The sequence below is a fragment of the Gouania willdenowi genome, chromosome 13, assembly GCF_900634775.1.
Source record: "Gouania willdenowi chromosome 13, fGouWil2.1, whole genome shotgun sequence".
Taxonomy (NCBI): Eukaryota; Metazoa; Chordata; class Actinopteri; order Blenniiformes; family Gobiesocidae; genus Gouania; species Gouania willdenowi.
Genome location: NC_041056.1, coordinates 16,574,110 through 16,599,191, shown reverse-complemented (window position 1 = coordinate 16,599,191; position 25,082 = coordinate 16,574,110). Strand labels below are relative to the sequence as shown.

General features: G+C 36.9%; 2 protein-coding genes across 2 annotated transcripts; one reads left to right on the top strand and one right to left on the bottom strand.

The window, feature by feature from the left end:
- Window positions 1-664: 664 nt before the first annotated feature.
- Window positions 665-10,421, bottom strand: cep57 (centrosomal protein 57). Its single transcript, XM_028464070.1, has 11 exons — window positions 10,188-10,421; window positions 9,205-9,370; window positions 6,237-6,428; window positions 6,020-6,141; window positions 4,804-4,923; window positions 4,352-4,429; window positions 4,173-4,268; window positions 3,054-3,233; window positions 2,727-2,956; window positions 1,470-1,614; window positions 665-1,378 (listed from the first exon to the last, which is right to left on the bottom strand). Exons 1-11 carry the CDS (start codon window positions 10,233-10,235, stop codon window positions 1,196-1,198), a joined length of 1,560 nt encoding a protein of 519 aa, XP_028319871.1. The 5' UTR covers window positions 10,236-10,421; the 3' UTR covers window positions 665-1,195.
- Window positions 10,422-10,639: 218 nt separating this feature from the next.
- Window positions 10,640-24,646, top strand: mre11a (MRE11 homolog A, double strand break repair nuclease). Its single transcript, XM_028464075.1, is given in 22 exon segments — window positions 10,640-10,698; window positions 11,298-11,359; window positions 12,800-12,889; window positions 12,891-12,930; window positions 14,718-14,878; window positions 14,954-15,041; window positions 16,868-17,009; window positions 17,107-17,221; window positions 18,134-18,319; window positions 18,400-18,571; window positions 19,262-19,342; window positions 19,404-19,533; window positions 20,357-20,457; window positions 20,545-20,715; window positions 20,790-20,847; window positions 21,992-22,101; window positions 22,104-22,164; window positions 22,245-22,325; window positions 22,630-22,697; window positions 22,771-22,835; window positions 24,366-24,453; window positions 24,599-24,646. Coding segments are annotated over 21 exon segments (2,070 nt in total). The 5' UTR covers window positions 10,640-10,698; window positions 11,298-11,339; the 3' UTR covers window positions 24,641-24,646.
- The last annotated feature ends 436 nt before the right edge of the window (window positions 24,647-25,082 follow it).

Below are 25,082 nucleotides of genomic sequence, written 5' to 3'. Positions count from 1 at the left end.
TCTTTGTGTGTGAGATTATCTGGAGAACCTTGATATATTTTGTTGTGATGGGGTAGATATGTAATGTACAAGCTTTTCTTCAACCCACACTCTTTCGACTAAAGAATTAGCCAATTGATTGTTTGTTCTGTTTTTTTTTTTCCCTGAAGATTGGCAAAATAAATCAAAAATTAAATTTACATGTAAATCTTGAACTCTGCTGTACAATATACTTGTTTTTCTCCCCAAATAACTAAAAACATAAATAACACCTAAAACAACTTGGTTAGCCTATAATATTTTTTTTTAAAAAAAAGAGGATGAGACACAATTACAGAATAATTTAATAGTAATAATTATTTAATAATAGTACAATTTAAAACAGCAGCTTTTAAAATCTCCCAAAATTGTTTTTTGAGGCTGAACTTGAAACTTAATGCCCCCTGGTGGTGGTAAGGCTTTATACAAACTCATAGTCCACATACAGTATAAGAAAAAAAAAAATTAAGTTCCACACAATCACAAAAAAGGGAAAAATAATTAATTACTGTAAATAAAAAGCTAATCAAAAATGGATTGTATGAAGGATTGTTTAAATAATGCACATTAGAAGCAGCTCAGATGTAAAAGACTTCACATGGTTTTCCAAAATTACTCATGATCAAAAAATTTGACAAACACTAAATTGGTAGGAAAACATAAATACTTTATTTTCAAGAAGATTCATCCCAGTTGTTGAAAATAGTGGACCTATTCAAAAATTCATAAAAAGTATGTACAACTTTTGCATACCTTTTTGTCAATAAATGTAAATAATTCAAGAGTCATTTATTTTTCTCAAGCAAATTGAACTTTGTATGAGAAATGTTTAATGACCTCTGACTGGAAATCAATAGAAGTGTGCGGTACGTGTAAACATTCAAATAAACGAAGCACATAATCCTTATAAGTGATAATATCAGGTATACCGTAGTAACATAGATTTGTTTTATTTAGCTGCTCTGATATCTTACTGGACACCACAATATCATCAGGTTCACCTTAAGGTTGATCAGTAGAAAAGAATCACCAAGGGATCATTGGTCACATGCTCCCAAACCTGCTGAAACAGGTCCTTATTTACCACACCTGTGATGTTTTTCACTCAGCGGTTGTTTTGAGTGTGACCACAGGGAGGTTAGAGTAACCTGTGTGTCTGTTGATGTCCTAGTGGGTGTCAGGTCTGTAACGAGCTCTGCAGGGCCTTCATGTCCCTCAGCAGCCTCAGGTTCCTCTTTGATTTCTCTCCTGGACTAGCTTTCACTCCTGTAGAGCGCCCTCTAGTGGACCCTGTGTTAGCCGCTCTGGTTCTCTTTCCTCTGTCAGGCTTTGGAACGACTTCTTTTCGCAACTTCTTAATCTGACAGAACAGAAGAATCATAATGTATGAGAAATATAGTGCTTACTTTTTGTGTTCACTGTAATAATTGTATTTCTGAGTGAAAGCCGACCTTAGATTTGTGCTTGTAGAGAATACTGATCTGCTCTCCTTTCATTTCCATTTTAAGCAACAGCTTCTCCTGTTCTCTCTGCAGGGCCTTTCTCTCCCGATCAGAGTCAGTATCATCTGCCTGCTTCATCAGCACATCCTGCTCCCTGCAGACCAAGCATTTACACACAGCACATGTTCATGAGGACGCATCCATTCCTCACTATTATCCTTTCTTTTTTTCGTCGGTTGTTATCTCTTCCTACACGTTTGTCCGATTTTGACAAATAACATATGAAAACGTTAAGAAAGTTCCCGAGATTAATGCCTTTTGAGTGATTCCATTTTTTGTGAAAGTGCATTGACTTTTCAGCTCTGATCCCATTTTTAGAGTGGGCAGCTCTTTAAGCTCGAGTGGAGCTGCTCCAGTTTTTAACTTCTAATCTTTGTAAACAAATGATCAACCATTCAACTTTTAACATGTTGAGCTAATACGTTCAACTCATTTTAACCTCTTTCACCCTGTGTCAACCTTATAGCTAATGTTGTTAGGTTAATGCTTAGCTAATGCTAGGTTAATGCTTAGCTAATGCTAGGTTAATGCTTAGCTAATGCTAGGTTAATGTTATTGCTAGGCTAATGGAATTGCAAGGTAATTGCTAATGCTAATGTTAGATTAGTGTTAATGCTAGGTTAGTGCTAACACTAGACTAATGTTAAAGCTAGCCAATGCAATGATAATGCTAATGCTAGGTTAATGCTAATGCTAGGCTAGTGGTATTGCTAGGCTAATACTAATGTTAGATTAGATTGCCCTTGAGCAAGGCACCGAACCCCAACACTGCTTCTTTCATTGCAAAGCGACTTTGAGTACCCAGAAAAGCGCTATATAAAATTGATGTATAATAATAATAATAGTGCTAATGCTAAGCTAATGCTAAACTAGTTTTAATGCAAATGCTAGGATAGTTTTAATGCTAGGCTAATGCTAGCTAATTATATGCTATTGCTAGGTTAATGTTAAGTTCATGCTATGCCAATGCTATGTAAGTGCAAGCTAATGCTAATGTTAGCTAATGCTAATTGTAATACTACCTAATGCTAATTACAATGCCAGCTAATGCTAATCCTAAAATAATGCCAAGCTAATGCTAAGCTAATGCTAGGCTAATGCTAAACTAATGAAGTTAGATGCAGGCCAGCACCTGAATTTTCTTCAGGAAATGCAAAGACTCTCGTTCACACTATTATTAACCCCTGGTCAACCCTGCAAACTCACAAACTCATGAGTCTCAGCTCCTCCTGTAGGCCTTGCAGCAGCTCACTGAGTTCATCTTCACTTGTACAGGATGACGAGGATGAACGCTCTGTGTGGCTGTGGCCTCCTCGGTCAGACCGGCTCACACTGCCAGAGAGGACTCGACTGTTGCAAAGATGCGGCTGGTGCTGCTTCAGGAGAGACAAAACTGACTGGACGTTGGCTCGGACTGAGTGGCTGTCGCCTACAGCCTGTAAGCAGAGCAGGACAGATGGAGGGGATGAGGAAAGATGCTAAAAACAATCCTCAGGTTAGGGCTAAAGGCAATAATGCGCCTGCCTGCAGTACCATTCCAGCCACAAACGGCACGTCTCTGAGACTCAGTCTGTAGTGAGGCCGAGTGCAGGAGGAGAGCTGCTGATGATACTGCTGATGCTGCTGCTGATGATACTGCTGCTGATGCTGCTGCTGATTATGCTGCTGATGATACTGCTGATGATGCTGCTGCTGATGATGCTGCGGAGACTCCTGGAAAGAGTTGCATGTCAGCACAAACACAAAATGAAAACAAATGAGCAAATTTTTTATTTTATCCATTACCGCCACAGACTTATACATATATAGCTATGAAAAGAAAAATGACCTTTACTACCAAAATCTGTAAGTTTTCTTTTGGACAATAAATGACTGTAAAAGGAAAGTCCCCCCAAAGATACTGAATTATATTGTTCTGCATTTAAAACTCTGAAGTCCATTCCAGAATCTCCTCCAGCACTTCTAATAAATGGGACAGTTTTTCTCATACCTAATGCTGCTGACTATTGTTTTCTGTTTGAGTAACATCACTGAATCAAACCTTTTCTAACATTCCACAGTAAAAAAAAAATAAGAAAAGTATGCATGATCGGGTCAATATCGATATCGGTTAGGAATGTGATATAAAATAAAAAAATACACTAAACAAACTCAAGTAAAAAAAGTTTCAAGATTGCGAGTGGGCACGATGACATTTGACATTCTTGCTTCCCGTAGTAGCTTACACACTGCAGTGTTTACAAGATGCAGACAACAAAAAAACAGTGGGTAAAGCAAACACCGCGGTCAGCGCGCGCTTGTCTGAAACAAAGGTTCAAACAGTCGACGAAAGAGGCAGTCATTGAATAAAAAGTCAAAAGTATAAAGGCCCTAGGACAAAATCTTTAAAAACTTTTATGTTTGAGAAATTATAAAAAAAACTGATTAGGAAATTTGTTTTCATTCTTTATTTGTAAATGAATACATTCCCACACACTGTTTACAACTTTTGCAGTCATATCATATTGTATCGTGAGCCCTATATCGTATCACGAGTTGACTATTTCGTTACACCCCAAATATCGGCCGATACTCAAGGTTGAAATATCGGTATGGAATCAGAAGTGAAAAAGTTGTATCAGGACTCCTCTTACCTTCAATGTCCAACGTTACCTTTGCTGTGGTCGTCTTCTCTTTGGACCGTCTCAGTGACAGCCTTGGTGACACCGCCTGCAGCAGGAGCCTGTTGGTCTGTAAACCTGTCTGTAGCTGGACACGGACAGTAGGAAACGGTTCATGTGTGTGAGTGTGCAGCAGTTGTACACAGTTACCTCTGGGATCAACATGTTTACCTGTTTAGCTTTGGCTTGGATCAGCCTCCTCTGGATCTCCTCTTCCTGAAGCTTCATCTCCAGCTCGCAGATCTTCATCTGAATCAATTCATTAAACATAGACCCTCACTACAATTATGTCATCACAAAAATAGCTTTTGCAAAGCTTAAAATCTTTACAGTCAACCTCGAAATCTGAATTTCAAATTACAATCTCTCTAGAATTATTGTAGTACAAAAGTTTAAATTGGGTTTTTGAAATCTTATTTTATAGAAAGTTCCAAATAGGAAAAAGACTGTCGTATCCAGCCTGATCATCCAAAGCTGAATCCATTTCATTACGATACATATTGCTGCTGCAAGAAAAAATAGCTTAGAGGTAAATATTTGAACAGCCTGAATATTAATCACATATTAAGTAGTTTTTGTTCTTAATGCTGCTATAATAACACAGCAGTGTTTAACTGAAGTACCTCAGTGATGTTCTGTGTGCGTGTCAGTCGTAAATACTCCTGTTCCAGGCGCTCCAGCTTCTCCAGCTGAATTTGTTCAAGCACTGTGTCGGTCTGTGACTTTTCTTTCTCTGTGAACAGCTGAAAGTGCACAAAACAAATGATTATGTAAAAAAAAATAAACTTGAAACTTGAAAAAAATTGATTTAGTGATATATCGGGATATTTCACCATGCGATTATTGTATCGATCGAGAAAATGTCCAAATCATTTTTTTTAATCATGGTTTTTAATGTAAACATAATTGAATTGCTCTAACACATGCTTAACATGTAAACGCCTGGTCACTAGGTGTCATTAAAGCACATCAGACCTTGTTAAACGACCTCACTCCTCAATGCATTTTAGCTTGGAAGTTGATTGCACTTTATTTTTTTATAAAGCATCCTGGGCACTTTTAGAGATGTATGTGGTTATTAATAAAAAAAATTTAAAAAAAAGAATTTAAGAACTGAATCAGAATCTGTTGTTACAATTACGTTTTCAATTATCCATGTTTACTTACAATTCAGTTAAGATTAGCGTCCTCCTTTTTTCCCCAGTTACAATTATGATTATTTTTTATCCCCTTGTAAGTCAATTAAAATTACGTTCTCAATTACTAAAGTTCAATTAAAATTAATCACATTTACTGAGTCTGAAGTGCATTACCCCATAAAACATAACCTCCTTCTTGTGTTAGCTTTCTGTTAGCATCTCTTGTGTTAACGGGTCATTTTTGACCCGTGTCTTAAATAAAAAATAAAATATATATATTATCTATCATCATATTTGTTTTTCATCCCAAGTTTTGCGTTAAACTAAATTATAAACGACAGATTTCGTATAATTTCTATACTAATTACAATTAAAAAGTCAATTATCTGAACTCTGTTACAATTCAATTATGATTACAACAGCAACAGATTTTTAAAATTACAATTACAATTAGAATTACACCATAACTTATTAACAATTATATAATTATAATTATACTGTAATTGACCCAATCCTGATAAACATACTACTTTTTGTTTTTTTTAAATTATAGTTAGTTATCATTTACATGTTTAAAAAAACAGACCATTTTGCAGTTGTAAAGGTGAAATTTGTAACTGCATATCGTGTTGTTAGTAGTATTGGGTTCTATCGTATCGTGACATGCAAATGGTGAATCCTATTGTCAGATTCATAGCACCTGCATTTTGATTGGCCCCGCCCTCTCCATGCTGGCACTGCGTAGCATTCTTCTCATGTGGTCAAGCTGTCGCTCTAGTTTGACACAACGAGACTCTGCGGCAGCAAGGTGAGTGATCAACACTGAAATTAAAACACACACACAAATGGAACACAATCAAGACAATGACGAGCCAAAGTGCAATATGAACATAAGCCATGATAGATCACCGTCACACCTTGGTTGCAGTCGGACTGACTACCCGTGTCTCTCTCGGCCTCAGTGTGGTTACTGGAGACTCTATTATTGCTCTGCTGATATCTGTGTGATGCATCTCTCCTTAAAGCACACAGACTGAGCTCTGCTTGGCTCTTCTCTGACTCCAGCCTCCTGATCTTCTCCTGCAGGTTCCTCAAAGCAGATAAGATCTCTACAAGTACAAGCAGACACATACAGTAAGTGCACATTGCATAATTCCCATTAAATATGTTGCATTAGGTAATATTACTACTTTAATCGACAGAATGGAGGCACAAAGGTCATGGTGTGGATTAAGGGTGTGAGAAAAAAAAAATGGATTCTGCAATAAATCCATCCAAAAATAAAAAGAACCCAAATAATAGCTGTACTGCATAAAGTCAAAGATTCTCTAAGTAAGAATGCATTGTTTCTGTTGTATAACTCATTGATTGTTCCACATCTGACCTATTGCATTGAAGTGTGGGGAAGTGCCTGCAAAACATACATCAATCCAATTTTTCTTTTACAGAAAAGAGCGATTAGAGTCCACGCTAATCTCTTATTCATACAACTAAAAACACTGAAATTTAATGAACTAGTAGAGTATAATATTCTAAAAACCATGTATAAAGTTCATCTGGAAAGTTTACCAAACAATTTGCAAAACAGATTCACCAAGAGAAAAAGTAGATATGAACTAAAGGGTACTGAGGTTGTTACAAAACCCAGGTTTGAATCGGCTGTAAAGGAAAGATGTATCTCAATCAAAGGAATCGCCCTGTGGAACAGTCTTGATTGTAAAAATAAAACTTTTAAGTCCATTTATGTGTTTAAAAAGTATGTTAAATTATCAATGTTACAGAAATATAACACTGCAGAGCAGCAGATCAACTTTATTTTGTATTTTGTGTTTTGATGTCTTGTAATTGATAAGACGGCTGCATGAGACGGCTCAAAGGAACTGGAACTGTGAATAATTTTGTGTTGCTAGGGGGCAGACATTATAAGTTTTTACTTCTTTCTGCTCCTTTTCATTCGCGTAAATACTGTTGTTGCATTTTTTTTTAAATGAATGAAATAAATAATAAAATGTAAATGATTTTTTTTTTTTTTTTTTAAACAAAAAACCCATTTAATTGCTCTATCATATGCATAACACGTGAATGCCCAGTCGCTAGGTGTCAGTGAACCACATCAGACCTTGTTAAACTACCTCACTCCTCAATACATTTTAGCTTGGAAGTTGATCTTATTTTCATAAAACATACTGGGCACTTTTATGGATGTACAGTATGGGGTAAAAAATTTTTCAATAACTTAACAGAATCAGAAATCTGTTGTATAAGCAAAAGTTTAACTTTATTGAACAATGTTATTTGACAGTTTGATAAACATACCACTTGTTTTTTATATTGGTACTTGAACTAGTGAGTTAACATTTACCTGTTCTCACAAGTTTAAATAAAAAGGCTGTGGCTATTAGTACGGAAACGTATCAATGGACTGCCACTCTATGCGTACACAGCCTCCGTCATTGTCCAGTTTAGGTCACGTGATAGGTGCGCAACGAGACTTAAAGTTCCGTCAGTTGTATTTTAACTAGGGATGTAACGATTCACTCAACTCCCGATACGATTCGATTCACGATACTGGGCTCACGATACGATTCTCTCACGATTTATTTTACAAAATGGAACCGTAGACAAATTTTTTTTTTGGGAAAAAAACTAGAAAATACTGTATTATTTTCCTTTTATTTTTCATTGTCAAAAGAATTCCTTGATAAACTATTCAAAACAATGCAATTTAACTAAAAATAAATCTTGAATGAAATAAATAAAGGAATAATACAAATGAAAATGAAGCCTATTAATTTAAATTCTGGTTCTATAATAAACAATGCAAAACTGCATAATAGTTCTTTTTCTTTTAAAAGTGCAACTGAAAATGTATTTTGTGCTTTAACAATTGGACTTTAAAAAAAAAAAAAAAAAACGTGATTGCACTAATTTACGTCATATTTGTTTGGACCAGCAGAGGGCGCTGGTAATACAGTGGTCGGTTGGCATGCAGATATCGTGCAGTGAAGAAGAGAAGCTATGCTAGCAGACAGAGCTAATAGAAAAACGTGACTTTTACAGATATTCAAGTAATATTACAGATATTCTTTCAGTGCTTAAGGGGTAATGAATCATTTATTAAAATATTTAAGAGTAGAAGGCGGCCAGAAAGAAAGTATTAGCAGACTCCGCCCGCCGCCTACACTTGTGGATAGCGCCCTCTGCTGGTTCAATTTTCAGAAAGTCGATATCAACCGTGATACCTATGAATCGATTTTTACCTGCCTTACGATTAATCGTTACATCCCTAATTTTAACTCATACTTATTTTTAGCAACCCCACTAACCCATTTATTTTAACCCTAACCCTAAGCCAGGAAATACCGTGGTTTATTTTTTATTTTTTTGGTATATGTATGTTTAAAGATGGAATGTGCCGTGCTAATATGTTAAAAGTGGGATTCGAACCCTCAGCAGCGGAAGGATGAATCCTTGAGTCAGCGTACAAACGTACCAATAGTCCCGGGGGGCTATTTATACATTTCCACATCAATAGACATTTCCAAAAAAAAGGAAAAAAATAATATTTCATACAATTTTGCACTTGTAAAGGTGAAATTTGTAATCATTGATATTGTGACTCATCTTAATGTGTATCGTGCTGTTTAGTATTGGGACATATCGTATCATGACAAGCAAATCGTATTGGTATTGTCAGGTTCATGGCGTCGCACATCCCTGGTGTGGATGAATGATTTGAGGCAGCTGAGACGTCCAAGTATCCAAGGTATCATGTTCCACGTGTAACCATGGAGCTCTGAAACACTACAATGCCTGGATCATGGAAACTCTGTGATGACAATAGGGTCACACAGCCTGACATATGAAGACAGATGTCAACGTTACCTGCACTGCTGGTTTCTGGAAAGGCTTTCCTTGGTGATGGTAGAGGATGTGAACATGTTCTGGTTGTGGGGTGCATCACTGTGTTGATGAGGGGACGATGAGCAGGATAGTCTTTGTAGGAAGAAGGCAGGGACTGACTGTCAGAGACTGGTGGTGGATACAGATCCTGCAGAAAAAAAAACCATTATGTGATAATGTTGATAAGGCCTGGGCGATATGGATCAAAAGTCATACCTCAATATTTTTTTTCTCAAAATGGTGATATACGATATAAATCTCACTATTTTTAACTCAATAAAGCCTGACCAGAAAGACCATTCTGGGTTAAATTTGCTGATGAAAAATGCCACACAAGCACATTTATTAACAAACAGCTGTACAATATGTGCTACTTTGGACTTTTTCTCCTCTAAAAGACAGCACGTGTGAGTGAGTTCTGTGGTGTGGCTTGTTTAGGTGAAGGTCTGGGTTAGAACGCACTCAGTAATCCATCAAACTGTGCTTTTTATGCTGTTCTGAGAAGTAATGAAAGCAGCAACTCCTAAAAAGAGCATTTTAATACAAAATAAGGTATAGAAATATATGTCTCAGAAATATGGAAAACATGTAAAGAAGGACACTGTTTGACTGTACTCTATGAATGTTACTACATACTTGTATGATTTGATTTGTACAGTGTAACTGTATAAATAAAGTAAAAAAATGTATATAGATATATCTCGATATAGGCGATATTGTCATTTTCTACATCACTAAAATAGAAAACTTAAAATATATTGAATCACGATATATTGCCCAGCACTAATGTTAATGTCAATAATGCGAACAAACTCAACAATCCCTAATAATGGAAGATATTTAGTGTGAAACATAAACTGAGCTGACGTGTAGTAACTGGTGTCAGGGAAGCTCATCATTGCGTTAAACTATGCATTATTACATCTTTGACTGAAATTAAAGAAAAGAAAACAAACTTTCTATACCTTCTTCCGTGTAACATCAGCTGCGAGTGTTTCTGACAGTCGCTCCATTACTGTCCTCACTTATCCAGTGTTTCTTATATTAGACTATGCAAAAAGAGCACATATTTCATTAAAGTTACCCTAAGTAAAGCCGTTTTGTTTTTTATTCTAACAAACTAGCTTCACAATTAGCACCTTTCCTTTGGTGAACTGTGCTAAATATCGGCTGTCAACAACCAACATCCCCTTGCAAACCAAAGGGTTTGCATGATATAAATACCAGCGTGGCCCGTTTACGCACGGTGCGCTGTATTTGAGACAGGATTTTCAATCGGTTTGTCTTTGTAATTAAAACAAGCGCCTACAGAAAAGGTCCAGGAAGTGTAGTCCTGCAAGCTAGTGAAATAGTTTCGAGTGAAACAAGAATTTCTTTAAAAAACTACAATAACCAAAAACCATTAAGGAGCTGTGGGGTTGGACTTGGCAGGAGTTGCCGGGAAGTTTATGTTTGATTAGGGAGGCTTCAGAGGAGGTGAGAAAGAAATAACTTTGCATTTTCCCCACATTTATCGTGTATGTTTGTAAATGCAACAGTTTGTAATTTCATCTTAAACCATGTATTCTCTGCCTAGGACTGCAAATGATTAAAAAAAAAAAAAAAACACTGCTTGAGTGGATATGCTGTAGACCCGGTGTTAAGGTCCCACTGGTGACCGTTTTAACTGGTTGCATCTTGTCTAGCAGATGTTGTCTGTTAGCATAGGAAAATTACTTGAAGAATATTCAATCATAATAACATGGTGAAAAATATACTAAACAATATCTGTGTTCGTGTTCGGCAGTGCTGCGACGAATAAATCAGAGGTCGGTCATCAGTTGGGAATGTTCCCAAGTTAGCCGCTACACCAGCAAGCATGGTTTCCTAGCATAAGTGAAAGCTAACTGTCTACAAATTTCACTGATACATGATTTTAGCTCTCACTGAATACTACCAATGGGCGTCTGACTGATATTGTTTGGTGTCTGTACTGCACAGGTACTATAGCATGAAGTATAGATTTGTTATTATGTGAATGTTGATGTTACATTAGTTTTAGTGATTTAAATATCACGTACATGTATTTTCTGTAGGTGGAGCTTGTTTCAGAAGATCTGCTAGTTTGACACATCACCATGTCTTCAGAAAGTGCCTTGTAAGTTACCTGTTACCTGTAACCACAGAAATAAACATTAATACCAGAAACACATAAACCTTTTTTTTTTCCCCATATACCAGTATATGCCTGGAACAATAAAAATGTTTCTGTGCTAATGCATTGTCTTAGCTCTTAACTCTTATGACCAAAGAGAGGTGATGGTAAAAAATATATATTTATTTTAATTTTAATTTGTATTTGTATTTTTTTTATTTATTTATTTTATTTTTGTACAAAATGAACTAATCTGTGACAACACAATGATTTCCTGCCTAATACTATCTACATTGATTGATCTTTGCCTACTACTTGTGTACCACACTGAACCAGCGTACCCCAAAGGTGTTCATAAATGGATCACTTTACAATTTAGGTTTGTATTTTTGTTTGTTGAGAAGGTTCCAAATATTATATACGAAGTGTCTATAGTTCCGGACCCGGACCTCAGACAAATCTGACTATTGCTCTGGCACTTCCTGTGCACATGCGCAGTTCCGTTACTGCCGGATCTTTTCTACATAAAAAGTAGTATTAAGATGGCTGAGTGGTCTAAGGCGCTAGACTTGTGGACGTTTCCTTTCACTGATGTGGGTTCGAATCCCATTTCTGAAATATATATATATATATATTTTTTTTTTTTCATTTCAGCATATTTAACACGGGAAATTCCACCTTTAAAAATACATATACGAAAAAATAAACATTTTAGGGTATTTCCTGGGTTACTTTTTTTTTTCTTTTTTTTTTTTTTTTCATTTTAATATATCTAACACGGCAAATTCCACTTTTAAAAGTACATATACAAAAAAAAAAAAAACATTAGGGTTAGGGCTAAAATAAAACTGACAAACCTATAGCTAGAAGGACACGGGTCCGGCAGTAACGGAACTACCGGCATTCGACTTACTACGCATGCACACAGGAAGTGCCGGAACTATAGTCAGGATTGTCTGAGGTCCGGGTCTGGACCAATAGCAACAGCTTATTATTTATCAGAAAAAGATTTTGGGAATTTTGTGACCAAGTCAAACCCTTCAAACTTATAATGAAGACACTTTTTATTTATTTATTGCACATCATATATCACTGAAAGAGGTTATTGTCATCATGGATAATCTTTGTCCTGCAAGCATGTTTTTTGCGTGTCAATCATGTTTCCACTATATGGTATTGGCATGGTTTTATTCGACTCTATGTGGAAGTTCTATTATTCCATTGGGATCATTATTGGGATTCATTATGATTTCTCAACATTTTCAAGTGTTTGCAACCCCTCACGTAATTTGTGCAGCTCAAAAATATATACGATTTATATAAAATATATATATATACTGTTTTAAAAGAACTACTTATAATATTCTTCTATACAGCATTTATTTTAAAATGATTTTTAAAAATGTGCTAAGTTCTATTTTACTTTTGTGTTGTTTTTTGTAGGGATGAAGAGGATACGTTCAAACATCTTATTGCTACAGATGTTCACCTTGGTTACCTTGAAAAAGGATGCAACCGTGGGAGAGACTCGTACCACCACTGAATGAATTCTTGAATGTGCCAAGAGAAATGAGGTACATATGTGTTATTGTTCCCTTTAACTGTTGCCTCTGCGTTCACCTTTTTCAGGGTTCCTGTGGACCCTTAAAAATTCTTAAAAGGCATTAAATTAATGAAATCTGAAAATGAGACCTTAATTGTCATTAAAATGTCTTAAAATCAGTATTTCAAAAGACTACATTTGAACACATTGTAATTAGTTTCACGTTTTAAAATCAATGGTAACATTTGTTTATTTTCTATGTATAACAAAATGGAAAATGTAAATTTGACGGAAATTGCCTGTCCAACAAACATTTTTCTTAATTACTTTTTCAATGTTTTGATTTTTTTTGTATCTTTGTTGTGGTTTTATTATTTCTGGCTATTTTTGTGTATTTTTGTATTTTTACTGTAATTAAGGGTGGCAAGTTGCAAGTCCTGCATTAGACACTAAAAATAACATGACCCTAAACCTTATGTAATAAGCCTTTTCACACTCTGGAATCTCGCTCAGTCATTCAGTTTTCGCGCATGAGGTCAAAGGTCAAGAGGGATAACTCTCAATGTCTGCCGGTGGTAAGCAGCAAGTCTGACTGAGATTTAGATCAATGTTTTTTACCATTGTAGCAATTGATTTTTTTGAAAGATGTTTTACAGAAACGTTTTATCGGTCTCAAAGACAGAAAGACGAAGTTAGCTGCTAAGCTAATGTTGCACAAGAGCTGAAAATGCAGGTTTTCCCTGGCTTTTAAACAGTGTCCAATCAGCTGATCAGTGCTGTTTTCAACTTATCGGCCTGTATAGTGTCTGTGCACTTGCTTCAATTTATAATTGAATTAAAATAAAAAGCTTTATAAAAAATAACTATGGACCTGGTCAGTGAATTGTGTAGCTTTTAAATTTACTTTTCTAAAGTGAGAACTCATACTGTCCTTTTCACACTGGGAAATCTTGCTCGTTCCATCAATAATAATAATACATTTTATTTATAAGCGCTTTTCAAAAACTCAGACACTTTACAGTTTTTAAAACAACTACACAAGTCAGAAAAGAAACTAACAACAATAAAAAGGTAAATACATAATAACCACCAGTTAAAAGCTTAGGAGAAGAGTGAGGAAACAGAGGAGGTCTGTCGCTTTGATTCTGTTTATCCAATTAGTTTTACAAATGTGCGCAGATCAGCGGAAAGCCATGGTCCCCCCGAGTCTGAATATGTGCGTTGTTCCCGGGTAGAATCCGAATAGCGCCCGCTGTAGCCCTGAAAGTCGGGGCTCACCGCTCAGAGACTAAGTGCCTTCTCACATCGGTTTTACAAAAGTGCTCGGATATGTGCATCATTTCTGGGTAGGGTCTGAATTCCACCCGCTGCAGACCCAGAGGGTCGGTGTTTTTGTCAACCAGGGGTCACCTGTGTGGAAGCGAGGGGACTGCCCTTGTTTCGATACTGCTGCTCCCATTGGGTTTTTAAAGTGCTTGGATCGGCCGAAAGTGGCATCAGCAGAAAACCCTGATCCCCTCCTCAAGCCTAATTATGTGTAAAATGAATATTAACAGTATTGAAACGCTAAAGATATCTGGACTAAAATGAAAAACGCTGTTGGGTTGGAAATATCAACAGACCGACCAAGATCGTTTTTATCCCTCTCGACCTATGACCCCCGCAGGTCGTGCATGTACAGTTCCAGAGTGTGAAAAGGCTAATTGATGTAGTGTTTTTCATGTTTACTGTGAAGTTGGTCTTAAATTTAATTTCAAATGGAAATAAAAAGTCTTTAATTGAATTTGACTAAAGCTGTTTTTGTTTGATGTCTCTCAGGTGGATTTTATCCTCCTTGGAGGAGATTTGTTCCACGAGAACAAGCCTTCACGCCGATGCCTCCACGACTGCATCTCTATGCTGCGACGGTACTGCATGGGAGATTCTCCTGTACGCTTCAATATCCTCAGTGACCAGGCTGTCAACTTCAACACAACACAGTGGGTCATTCATTTCACAAACACAATCACTATTTGTGTTGACCAACAGTTTTGACAGATGTCCATGTGCTTCAGGTTCCCCTGGGTCAACTACCAAGATGAAAATCTAAACATTTCGATTCCTGTGTTCAGCATTCATGGTAACCATGACGACCCAACTGGAGTGAGTTGGTTCTTTCATAATATTGGATTTATCAGAGTTTTAAATGTGTTCAAATGTCTATCTCAGTGGTTCTCAAACTTTTTTTGGCTGAAGTACCCCTTTCTCTTTCTTCTGAATTCAAGTACCTGCTTTGTCCAAATACCAACTACATTTTGCTTGGAATGCTATAAAAAAAAACAAAAAACTATTGAGCATAATGATGGAATTAATGAATGATAACACACATTTTAAAGAATCTTATTTTGTAAATAAGTGGAAAGAAACAATATTTAGTACAGGGGTTCACAATCTTTTTTGGATAGTGACCCCATTTTGATATCAAGAATTTTTCATGGCGACCCCAAAGACATTTTTTTAGAATTAGTTTTTGATCATGTTTGAGCTCAGATATATATATATATATATATATATATATATATATATATATATATATACAGGGCTTTAAATTATCACCCCTTACCCACCAATTGCAGGTAAAAATCAACTATGGCTGGTGACATCGTAGTGTTACTAGCCATTTTGGCTGGTGAAGAATGAAACAATACGACCTGCGTCTGTTTGAATCTGCAGGATGCAGAAACGATTGGGCTGTTTTTCCACCAAGAAATTTGAGGGTTTTCGTGTGTGTTTTATATTTTTAAAACATAATGTGTATCTGGCAACACTGCTGGTTGTGCTAATCCTACATTTCCCATGAACACTATGTCGTGACGTGTCATACAACAATTGGCTTATGTTAGCACGATTGTTATGGTTTGGTATCGGAGAAGTCAAATGGAACGGTGCAAAACAAACAATAGGAGCTGAAAAATGAGTTAGGAAAAACAAACAAACATGCAGAGATATTTATCGGGTGTTGAAAAACCTGAACTGCAAAACAGGAAGGCTGCTGCCGACACGGGGAAATTAAGATGAAAGAGGATCTGAAAAGAAGAAGAAATTGAGGAGTTTTAATACTAAATGGATGTCGGATCGTGAGTGGCTGGTATTCAACCATTTGTTCCCCTTTAAAATGTGCACTATACAGTTTGTGGGGAGTGGGATTTGTTTACATTTGAAGAGCATTTGAAGCATTCTTAGAACTGATTACTTCCAGGGATCCAATTTTCATCTGAGTTAAGTTTGTTTATGAAGTTATGAGAATATACTTTATAAAAGGTTCACTTCTCTGACACACCCAAAGGTCCATATTGCACCTTTTAGGCATTGCTACAACATTGGTTTTAAATTAAATGTTTATATTTTTACAATTTTAATGTATTTCTGCAATGAACTAAAATAAAAACTATTTAAAGAAACATGAACGCCTAAATCTATTTTGTGGCTCATAATGTAGTTTATTTTAGCTCGAAAAATTGTGGCTGGTGGAAATCTGGTTGGCTGGTAACTTTAATAATCTAGTAGTCATGCTGGCTGGTGGTCAGACCAAGACTGATGCTTTATTTGTTAATTTTCCACTTTCTCAATTTCAATTCAAAACAGCTTTATTGGTATGGGGAACAAGTTTGCATTGCCAAAGCAAGTGTGACATAGAAAAGAACAAAAAGAATAAATATTAAAAAAATAGCAACATTTGTCCTGTGCAAAACATTAAAATAGAAAAATAAAATAAAATAGGGTTTCACTATATATATGTAAATCAACATGTACAATTAAGTTAGAAGTGGTGCATAAAAGGGGAAAATGTTATGTACAGAATTTTACATACAGCATGTCCATATACATCTGTCTCTCTCTCAAGTACCCCCTGTAGTGCCACGTACCCCCATTTGAGAAACACTGGTCTATCCGACTGTTGTTGATTTATTTTGTCTGTTTATTCCAAGGCTGAAGGTTTGTGTGCTCTGGATCTGCTCGGTGCGTCTGGTCTGGTCAATCACTTTGGCCACTCCCACTCATTGGACAGGATCGAGATAAGTCCGATCCTCCTGCAGAAAGGCAGCACCAAACTGGCTTTATATGGTCTTGGTAAAGGAATCGTTTTGACGTTAATTGTTAATAACTAACTGATTTTGTATGAGTCGCCTATTACACTGAAACGTATTTATTTTAAATGTGTGTGAAGGTTCCATCCCAGATGAGCGCCTGTACAGAATGTTTGTCCACAACCAGGTTACAATGCTTCGTCCTAAAGAAGATCAAGATGAGTGGTTTAACCTCTTCACCATCCACCAGAACAGGTTAGACAATACATCAGTGTGCTGTTTACTTTTAATGTAAGAATAATTTACTTATGGCACACAAACTGCATTCTCCTGCTTTTCTAATAAAAACATTGTTTTCACAACACACTGATTCTCTGGCAATGATTACACTGCTGCCTAAAAGCTTTCCCTTCATGTGAGACATTGTGTTTCTAAGACGGTCTTACAAATAAGACTGGAATGATTTACATAAAAATAAATACATTTCTGATGTTTTACAAAATTAGCTCAGTTTTTATGGTCATGTCACAATTCAACGGATTATTCTGAAGTCAACATATGGGGAAAGTGGTTCACTTGAAAACAAGGAACTAAACAACCATGGCACCATTGATTTCCCTGTTTTTACAACAATTTTAGAATCATACGCTGACATGTGGTAATCCATATTAACGTTTATACCCTCATCTGTATATACACTTCATTGCAGTCGATTAGACTGATAGTAATGGCCGTTGCATTTCTATGATCATGTAAAATCCAAGTTATTTTTTTCATCAGGGCAGAATAACTTGCGCATTGAAATCAGCAGTTTGAGCCTCTGGTCTAGTGACTAAATCTATTGTATTTCTTGATTGTATGATCCCAACTTCCGCTTTGATGTGTTGTCATGGCAACAGCCCATCATTCCCCCTTTCATTTTTAATCTTTTTAAAGCAGTCATTCAATACAATTTGTTATAATTTCTCATCTAAGCTCTTCATAGCACAAAAGTGTCATGAATAGATGTGCACTAGTTTGATTATTTCACAAAGATCTGCCATTGTTTACACGCTAACATCGAATTCTACTACGAAACAGCAAGTTGCATGTACAAAGTAAGAGGATAAAATAGACAAATAGATTGAAGTCCAGTTTGACTTCTTTTTTTTGTTTTTTTTAATTTAGGAGTAAACACGGCCCTACCAACTATATTCCTGAGCAGTTCCTGGATGACTTCCTGGACCTGGTGGTGTGGGGTCACGAACACGAGTGTCTAATCACACCCAGTAGAAATGAGCAGCAGCTTTTCTACGTGACACAGCCTGGGAGCTCTGTAGCCACTTCCCTGTCTCCTGGAGAAGCTACCAAGAAGTAAACACCCGCACAGTGGATAGTAGTTGTGATTTCAGTGGTTGCAGTGATAAAAGAAAGCTCTGTGTGTCTTTTTCTAGACACATCGGACTATTGAAGGTGAAAGGTCGTAAGATGAACCTAGAAAAGATCCCACTGAAGACGGTGCGTCAGTTCTTCATTCAAGATGTCGTTTTGTCTGATTATGAGGATCGATTCACACCTGAGACGCCTCAGGTCACAAAGAAAGTGGAGGATCTGTGCTACGCTAAGGTAAGAGTAGTAACCAGGGTTGGGGTCAATTATAATTGTAATTGATAATTAATTACAATTATGATGTAAAGATAATTGTAATCAAAATTTTGCTGTTGTAATCATAATTTCATTGTAATTGAGTTCAGATAATTGACTTGCAATTGTAATTTGTGTGGAAATTATTTAAAAAACTGTCATTTACAATATCATTAAAAACAAAACTGTAGAACAATGTTCAATGGCTTACACCTAAATCTAAGGCTATACTGACCAAAAAAAAAAGGCTGAGACGCCCACACCAAAATTATTAATATCAATATTTTCATAGACAAGGAAGCCCAACAAGGTAACAAAGAGAAGAAAAACAAATTAAATGGTAGATAAAATGTATTTTACAGAAAGCTAACACAAGTCAAAGCTTACTTTTTAGTGGGTTATTTATTAAAGGCTCAGTAATTGTTTATTGTAATTTAACTTTAGTATTTGAGAATGTAATCGTAATTGACTTTCAGGGGGAAAATAATAATTGTAATTTTAATTGTGTTTGGGAAAAATGCCAGTCAACGTAACTGTAATTGAGTTGTAATTTAACATGGATAATTGAAGACATAAATGTAATTGACCCCAACCCTGGTAGTAACCAAACATAGAGCCCCAGATGTAGATGTGCATCTTATATCTGCTTTTTTGTTGTTGGTATTCCTTCAGGTGACAGAGATGATTGAGGAAGCTGAAAGGGAAAGACTGGGATGCCCACAGACTCCAGAGAAACCTTTGATCCGCCTGAGGGTGAGGTGGCCCCGCCCACAGACTTTGACACAAAAAAGCAAACGTTTCCTGTCGTTCCCAGGTGGACTACAGTGGAGGGTTTGAGACGTTCAACACCTCCCGCTTTAGTCAGAGGTTTGTGGACAGAGTGGCCAACCCCAAAGACATCATTCATTTTCTGAGGCGACGCGAGCAGAAAGAAGACATCAAAGGTCTGAAACAGACTCAGGACTCGCTTTTTACCGTATCCAAAAGGGGTCGGGTATAATATAATCACATTTTTTTAATCCATTTGAAGTGTTGGTTAATAAAATGTAATTAATCTATTAAGCCATTTGATAGTTATCAAAATTGATAATTACAGGTATGGTTGTTTATGAAGTTCATTTTACCATCTGACCTATCCCAAATTGTATTTTATTTGATTATTATTATTTTGTTTTTCTAATCATTAAATTTAATTTTGTTTATTATGCTTATTTTTATTTTAAATATCTGTATGCTGTGTGTTTGATTTTTATTCAGTGTATTTTATTTATTTACTTTTAATTTATTTTGTGAATTTTGTTTACTTTATCTATACTTACATACTTATACGTACATATATCATGTGTGTCTATAACACACAGTATATATATATATATATATATACAGTATATATATATATATATATATATATATATATGCGTACATTCTAATTTTGTGTTACCCCTTTTTTTTCTTTCTCTTCTTTTTAATTTAATGGGTATCCAATGTCTGTTGCTTTGCATGACTTTTTTAACACTATTGTTGCTATTATTCCTACTATTACTATCATTGCTGCTGTTATTATTGACTTTTTGGTTTATCCGTGATCCTGGTATTTTTTTTAATGCACGTAATTACTGTACCAAATGTGGAAATTTTTGTTGAGTGCCAAAATGTGTAAAAACTAAAATAACATATATTAATAATTACCATACAGTTGAGCCCTTTGTTTTAGTTTTTTTATGCTTTTCTATTGTTTTTTTGGGGGGTTTTTTTTCTGCCATTTAGATGAAATCAATGTTGACTACAGCAAACTGGTGAAAACGACCGTTGTTGAAGGGCTGAGAGTGGAGGACCTTGTTAAACAATATTTTGAGGCAGCTGAACAGGTTTCTAAACACTCTTATCTCTACCATGATAATTAATCAGTGGTTTGTGTGAACTGTTTTATATTTTACATATTTGCATTAAAACAGAAAGTACAGCTGTCCCTGCTGACTGAGCAAGGCATGGGGAAGGCCATCCAAGAGTTTGTCGACAAAGATGAGAAGGATGCGATTGAGGAGCTGATCAGCTACCAGTTAGAGAAGACACAGCGCCACCTTCAGGCCAGAGGAGTGATCACTGAGCAGGATATAGACACAGAGGTCAGAAGATGTGATTCATTCACATTTTGTTCAGATAGAATGCCATTCTAGCATGTTTTGTATTCGTTTTTCAGGTCAGGCTATTGAGAGAGTCCAAAAAGAACACCACTGAAGAAGAGAACGAAATCAGAGAAGTAAGTTTAGTTATAACTCAAGCCTAAATATCATCTTAGATTTTGTGTTTTTACTTGTTTTTTTGGCAACACTTAATAACTATCCGTTATAAGTAGTTAATAGATAATAATAAACTGTTAGTTAATGAGTTATAAATTTCTTGTTGAATATTTGGTAAAAGTTTGTTCAGGATATATAACTGTGATCTTTTGATTTATAACGACAGTGGGAAAAATAAGTATTTGATACACTGCCGATTTGTAAGGTTTCCCACTTCTAAAGACAAGAGGTCTGTAATTTTTTATCATAGATACACTTCAACTGTGAGAGACAGAATGTGTATATATATATATATATAAAAATCCAAATAAACACATTGTATGATTGAATGGAACCTACGATTTAGTACAGAAACCTGTGTTAAAGGTCCCATATCATTCTATTTTTCACCCATTTGTTCTAAGAACCCCAAAAACATAGTTTTTGAGGTTTATTTTCCCAAACTCGCTTCCAGTTTTAGCCTCTGAAAAGTCACTTTCTGAGCAACTCTACACAAACAAGCTGATTTGCGTCCTACTTATGCATATTCAAGAGTGGGCGTGTCCTATAGACGGGACAATAACTTCCTCCTCACCGCACGGTGACGTAGGGCCAAGAGAACAGCAACGCCCTCCTCCCACCCGACGTCCGCAGCCGAGCTCATGCGCTTATAATACGAGACAGAGCGGCGCTCACCTTTGTGGGCGTGTCGGTTTACATGTCAATCACAAGCAGAGAGCATCCTGGAGGGCGTGGCTTCTCCAGCTCAGTGGCTGGCGTCAAATTTGGTCATCAAAGTAGGAACGCGTCATCAAATTTGTTACCACCCCACGCCCTGCAGTAAGAAAGAAGCAAATCACCCTGTAACTAATGATTGAGGGAATCAATGAAAAAAAACACTTTGGGCATTAGCTATTACTAATTTATAAGGTATAGTTTATAATTATTAACATACAGTTAACATGTACCTATACATTGGCTATCTTTAAGACCGTTTAAAATCCTGAACAAGCTGTTAGCAAATATTCAACAAGCAATTTATAACTCATTCACTAACAGTTTATTAATTATCTATTAACTACTTATAACCGATAGTTATTATAAAATGTTACCGTTTATTTTTTCAGGCTTGAAAGAGCAAAAGCTCACCGTCTGGAGCGCGGTGATGATCAAGAACCAATGGATGATCTTCCAGATGTTATGGATTCAGACGAAGACTTCGGTTCCAAATCCTGCCACAAACAAGAGGCAGGGGCGAGGGAGCAGAGGACGGGGGGGGCCGGGGGAGGGGGAGAGGTGCTCACTCACACATCTACTATATGTGTTTGTAAATGCTTTCATTCTTTTTCATTGTTCCATCTATTCTGTCTGTAAAGGTGCAGCCTCTGAACCAAAGCCGGCTAGTCGGGGCCGCGCCCAGAAAACCTCAACATCTCAGAGCAGGAACATTCTGCAAGGTACTTTATACCATGAACTTTTATAGTGATGAACTTTTTATTCTGACAGACTTTCACCGTTTCTTATGTTGTTTTTATGATGATTGTGTCTGTTTGGCTTGAATCTTTGAAGTGTACTTAAATGCTGTTGGGAAGGGCATGTGGAATTTTGTTGTAGTTGTGCACTAACAATAAAAGGATAATATTCTATTCTAAGATACACACATTGATAGTGTGCTTCCTAATTTACTTCAACACTAACACCTGCTTATATCTGGTTTTTTTTTCCTTCAATATTTTAATTGTTTTGAGTCACTTTTTGCAGCATTTCAGGGTTCATCACAAAGACCTTCCCGAGCTTCAGCAGCAGTAGCTTCTTACAAAACAGAAGAGGTAAGAGAAAAGACCACACTAGTTTAATTTTAACTGTAGCATCTTTAAACCCTCAGTTTGGTCTTTGTTTCAGGTGATCATTGATGACTCAGATGATGATGACATGCCTGCAGTGAAATCAAACTTCCCCACTCAGAGGTGTGCACATGCAGGTTACTCTTAACTATTGTGGCACGTTCACACCAAACACGTCCAAAGCGTCAACAGCATCAGGTTTACATAGACAATCTATGGTGGACGTGCTTCTCGGGAGCGTCAGAATTGGGATTGTTGAACTTTTGGGGCATATCAGGGTGCATCGACCAATTAGGAGGGTTCCCCAACCGTGACGTATTAAAAAAAAAACACTAACCGGAGGCGGAGACAGATGGACAGGTGCTCTTCTGCTGGAATAGAGCGCCTGTCGTTGGTGACCTGGCAGGAGATGCGAGCGCCGATGTGGGTCAGCAGGTCATCAAACTAGGCACTGGAGAGACGGAAGTAGCGCTGAAAGCGACTCTCGTCCGAGCGCAGATCTAGTGAATCCAGAAACGGCGCCGAGGCGCAAATAAAGCCAAGCGACTCTCAATAATGTACAGCTGATGAACGGAAGTCGGAGGCGGTGTGTTCAAACTTTATTCTCCATTCAACCACACTTCTCTATAGCCCTCTAACATCACAGTGCACACACTGAGTCACACCAAAATACATCCGTCCGGAAACACATCCTTCTCAACACAATGTTCCCCACCACTTCACAGTCACTGGGTGAATTATGAACGTAACTGATCGCCACAATATCATCCATTGGATGAACACCACTGGCAACAGAGAAGCCCCTCCCCTCGACGCGCTCCCTTCCCAATGTGTTTAGGCGCTGGTGACAAGTGTTTGATTCAATGAGCACAAGCGTCCAATTACAGACGTGAGACATGATTTTGACGCCCGAAAAGTGTTTGGTGTGAACGTACCACAAGAGTTGAGCAGGATACTTGGCTGAAACGAGTACACTTTTGCCGAGTACGAGTATTATACGAGTAATACAAGTCAATATCTGTGCTCAGATTGAATTAAAATCCTCATTGGAGACAGTGCTCTTCCGCTACACACACACAGATGTGTTGCCGTCACTGAATGTGTCCCGCAGCTTTGCTTGCTCTGTCTCTCCCTCAGTCACTCATGTTTGCAGGTCTTTTCCGTTAATGTTTATGGTTTCTTCAGGTTCATTTTTACATGGCGGGTTCGTTGAGACATGGTGCGACTGCCGTTGCGTCTGCCTGTTGGAACTTTTTTTTTCTTTTTTTCTCCCTCTCTGCCGGTCGTCTGAGTTTTTTTTTTTTTTTTTAAACACACCTGGTGTGGAATTAAAAAAAAATAAAAAAGAACCTAAAAATTAAAAGTAAAAAAAAGAGATATAACATAACATGCTGATCAACCCATATCAATTGCATGCTTAAAATAACACACTGGTTAAATCCCCGCCCATTTCAAGACAACCCGTCCCACTTCAGGGTTAAATTCCGCCCACTTTCGGGTTAGGCCCCGCCCGCTCCGGGTACAGATATAGATAATTCATATGGTTAACAAATGCAGATAATGCTGTAGTCACTCATTCCTACTAACTACCCATCATCTATCTGGGCTGTTTCAGTCATCATTCAAATATTCATTTGTTTTTGTCTCTCTCAGAGCTTCATCATCATCGTCTTATAGAAAGCCGAGTTCTCAGAGCCAGTCATCCCGAGGAGTGGCGTTTGACGACAGTGACGATGATGAGGTAAAATCTTAAATTATAGTGGTTTTGTCTTTCATTTGTTATGTGAACTGGAATGAGCATATTTGTGTTGTCACAAAAAGCACATTTTGTTCTTTATAAAAGTAGTAATAATTTGATGCACTTGTTTTTTTTCCTTTTGTCACAGAGTAACCCGTTTAAAGGTCCCAGCCATCGATCTCAAAGATAAGCCTGTAATGTACGTTGTTCGTGTTCAGGAAGTAAAACCTTTGACTTCTCCTCCACGAGTAATCTGCTGATGTTCTGAAGGATTTGGAAGTGTTGTAGTTTCTATGTTACTAATGATTGTTAATAGGTATTGAGCTGTTGATGCTTTAATGACAACCCTGTTGATTATATCTGAACGTTTTCATATAAATAGTAAAAGCTTCCCTTGTGCATTTATCACTGAACTTCAGGGATAAAAAACAACTTTGAACCTGTTTTTGTGTGATGGTGTTACAACTATTTTCTAATGGCTGCAAAATCACAATTTGTGCTTTTGCAGTAACGGTGAGGTTTAGGTGGATTAAATACTCTTGGGTCTATGCATTGGTTACAAGTTACTGATGCTTAACAAAGCTGTGGGTAATTTAAAAAATGATTCAACGTGCTTCTGAGAGGCTGTATGA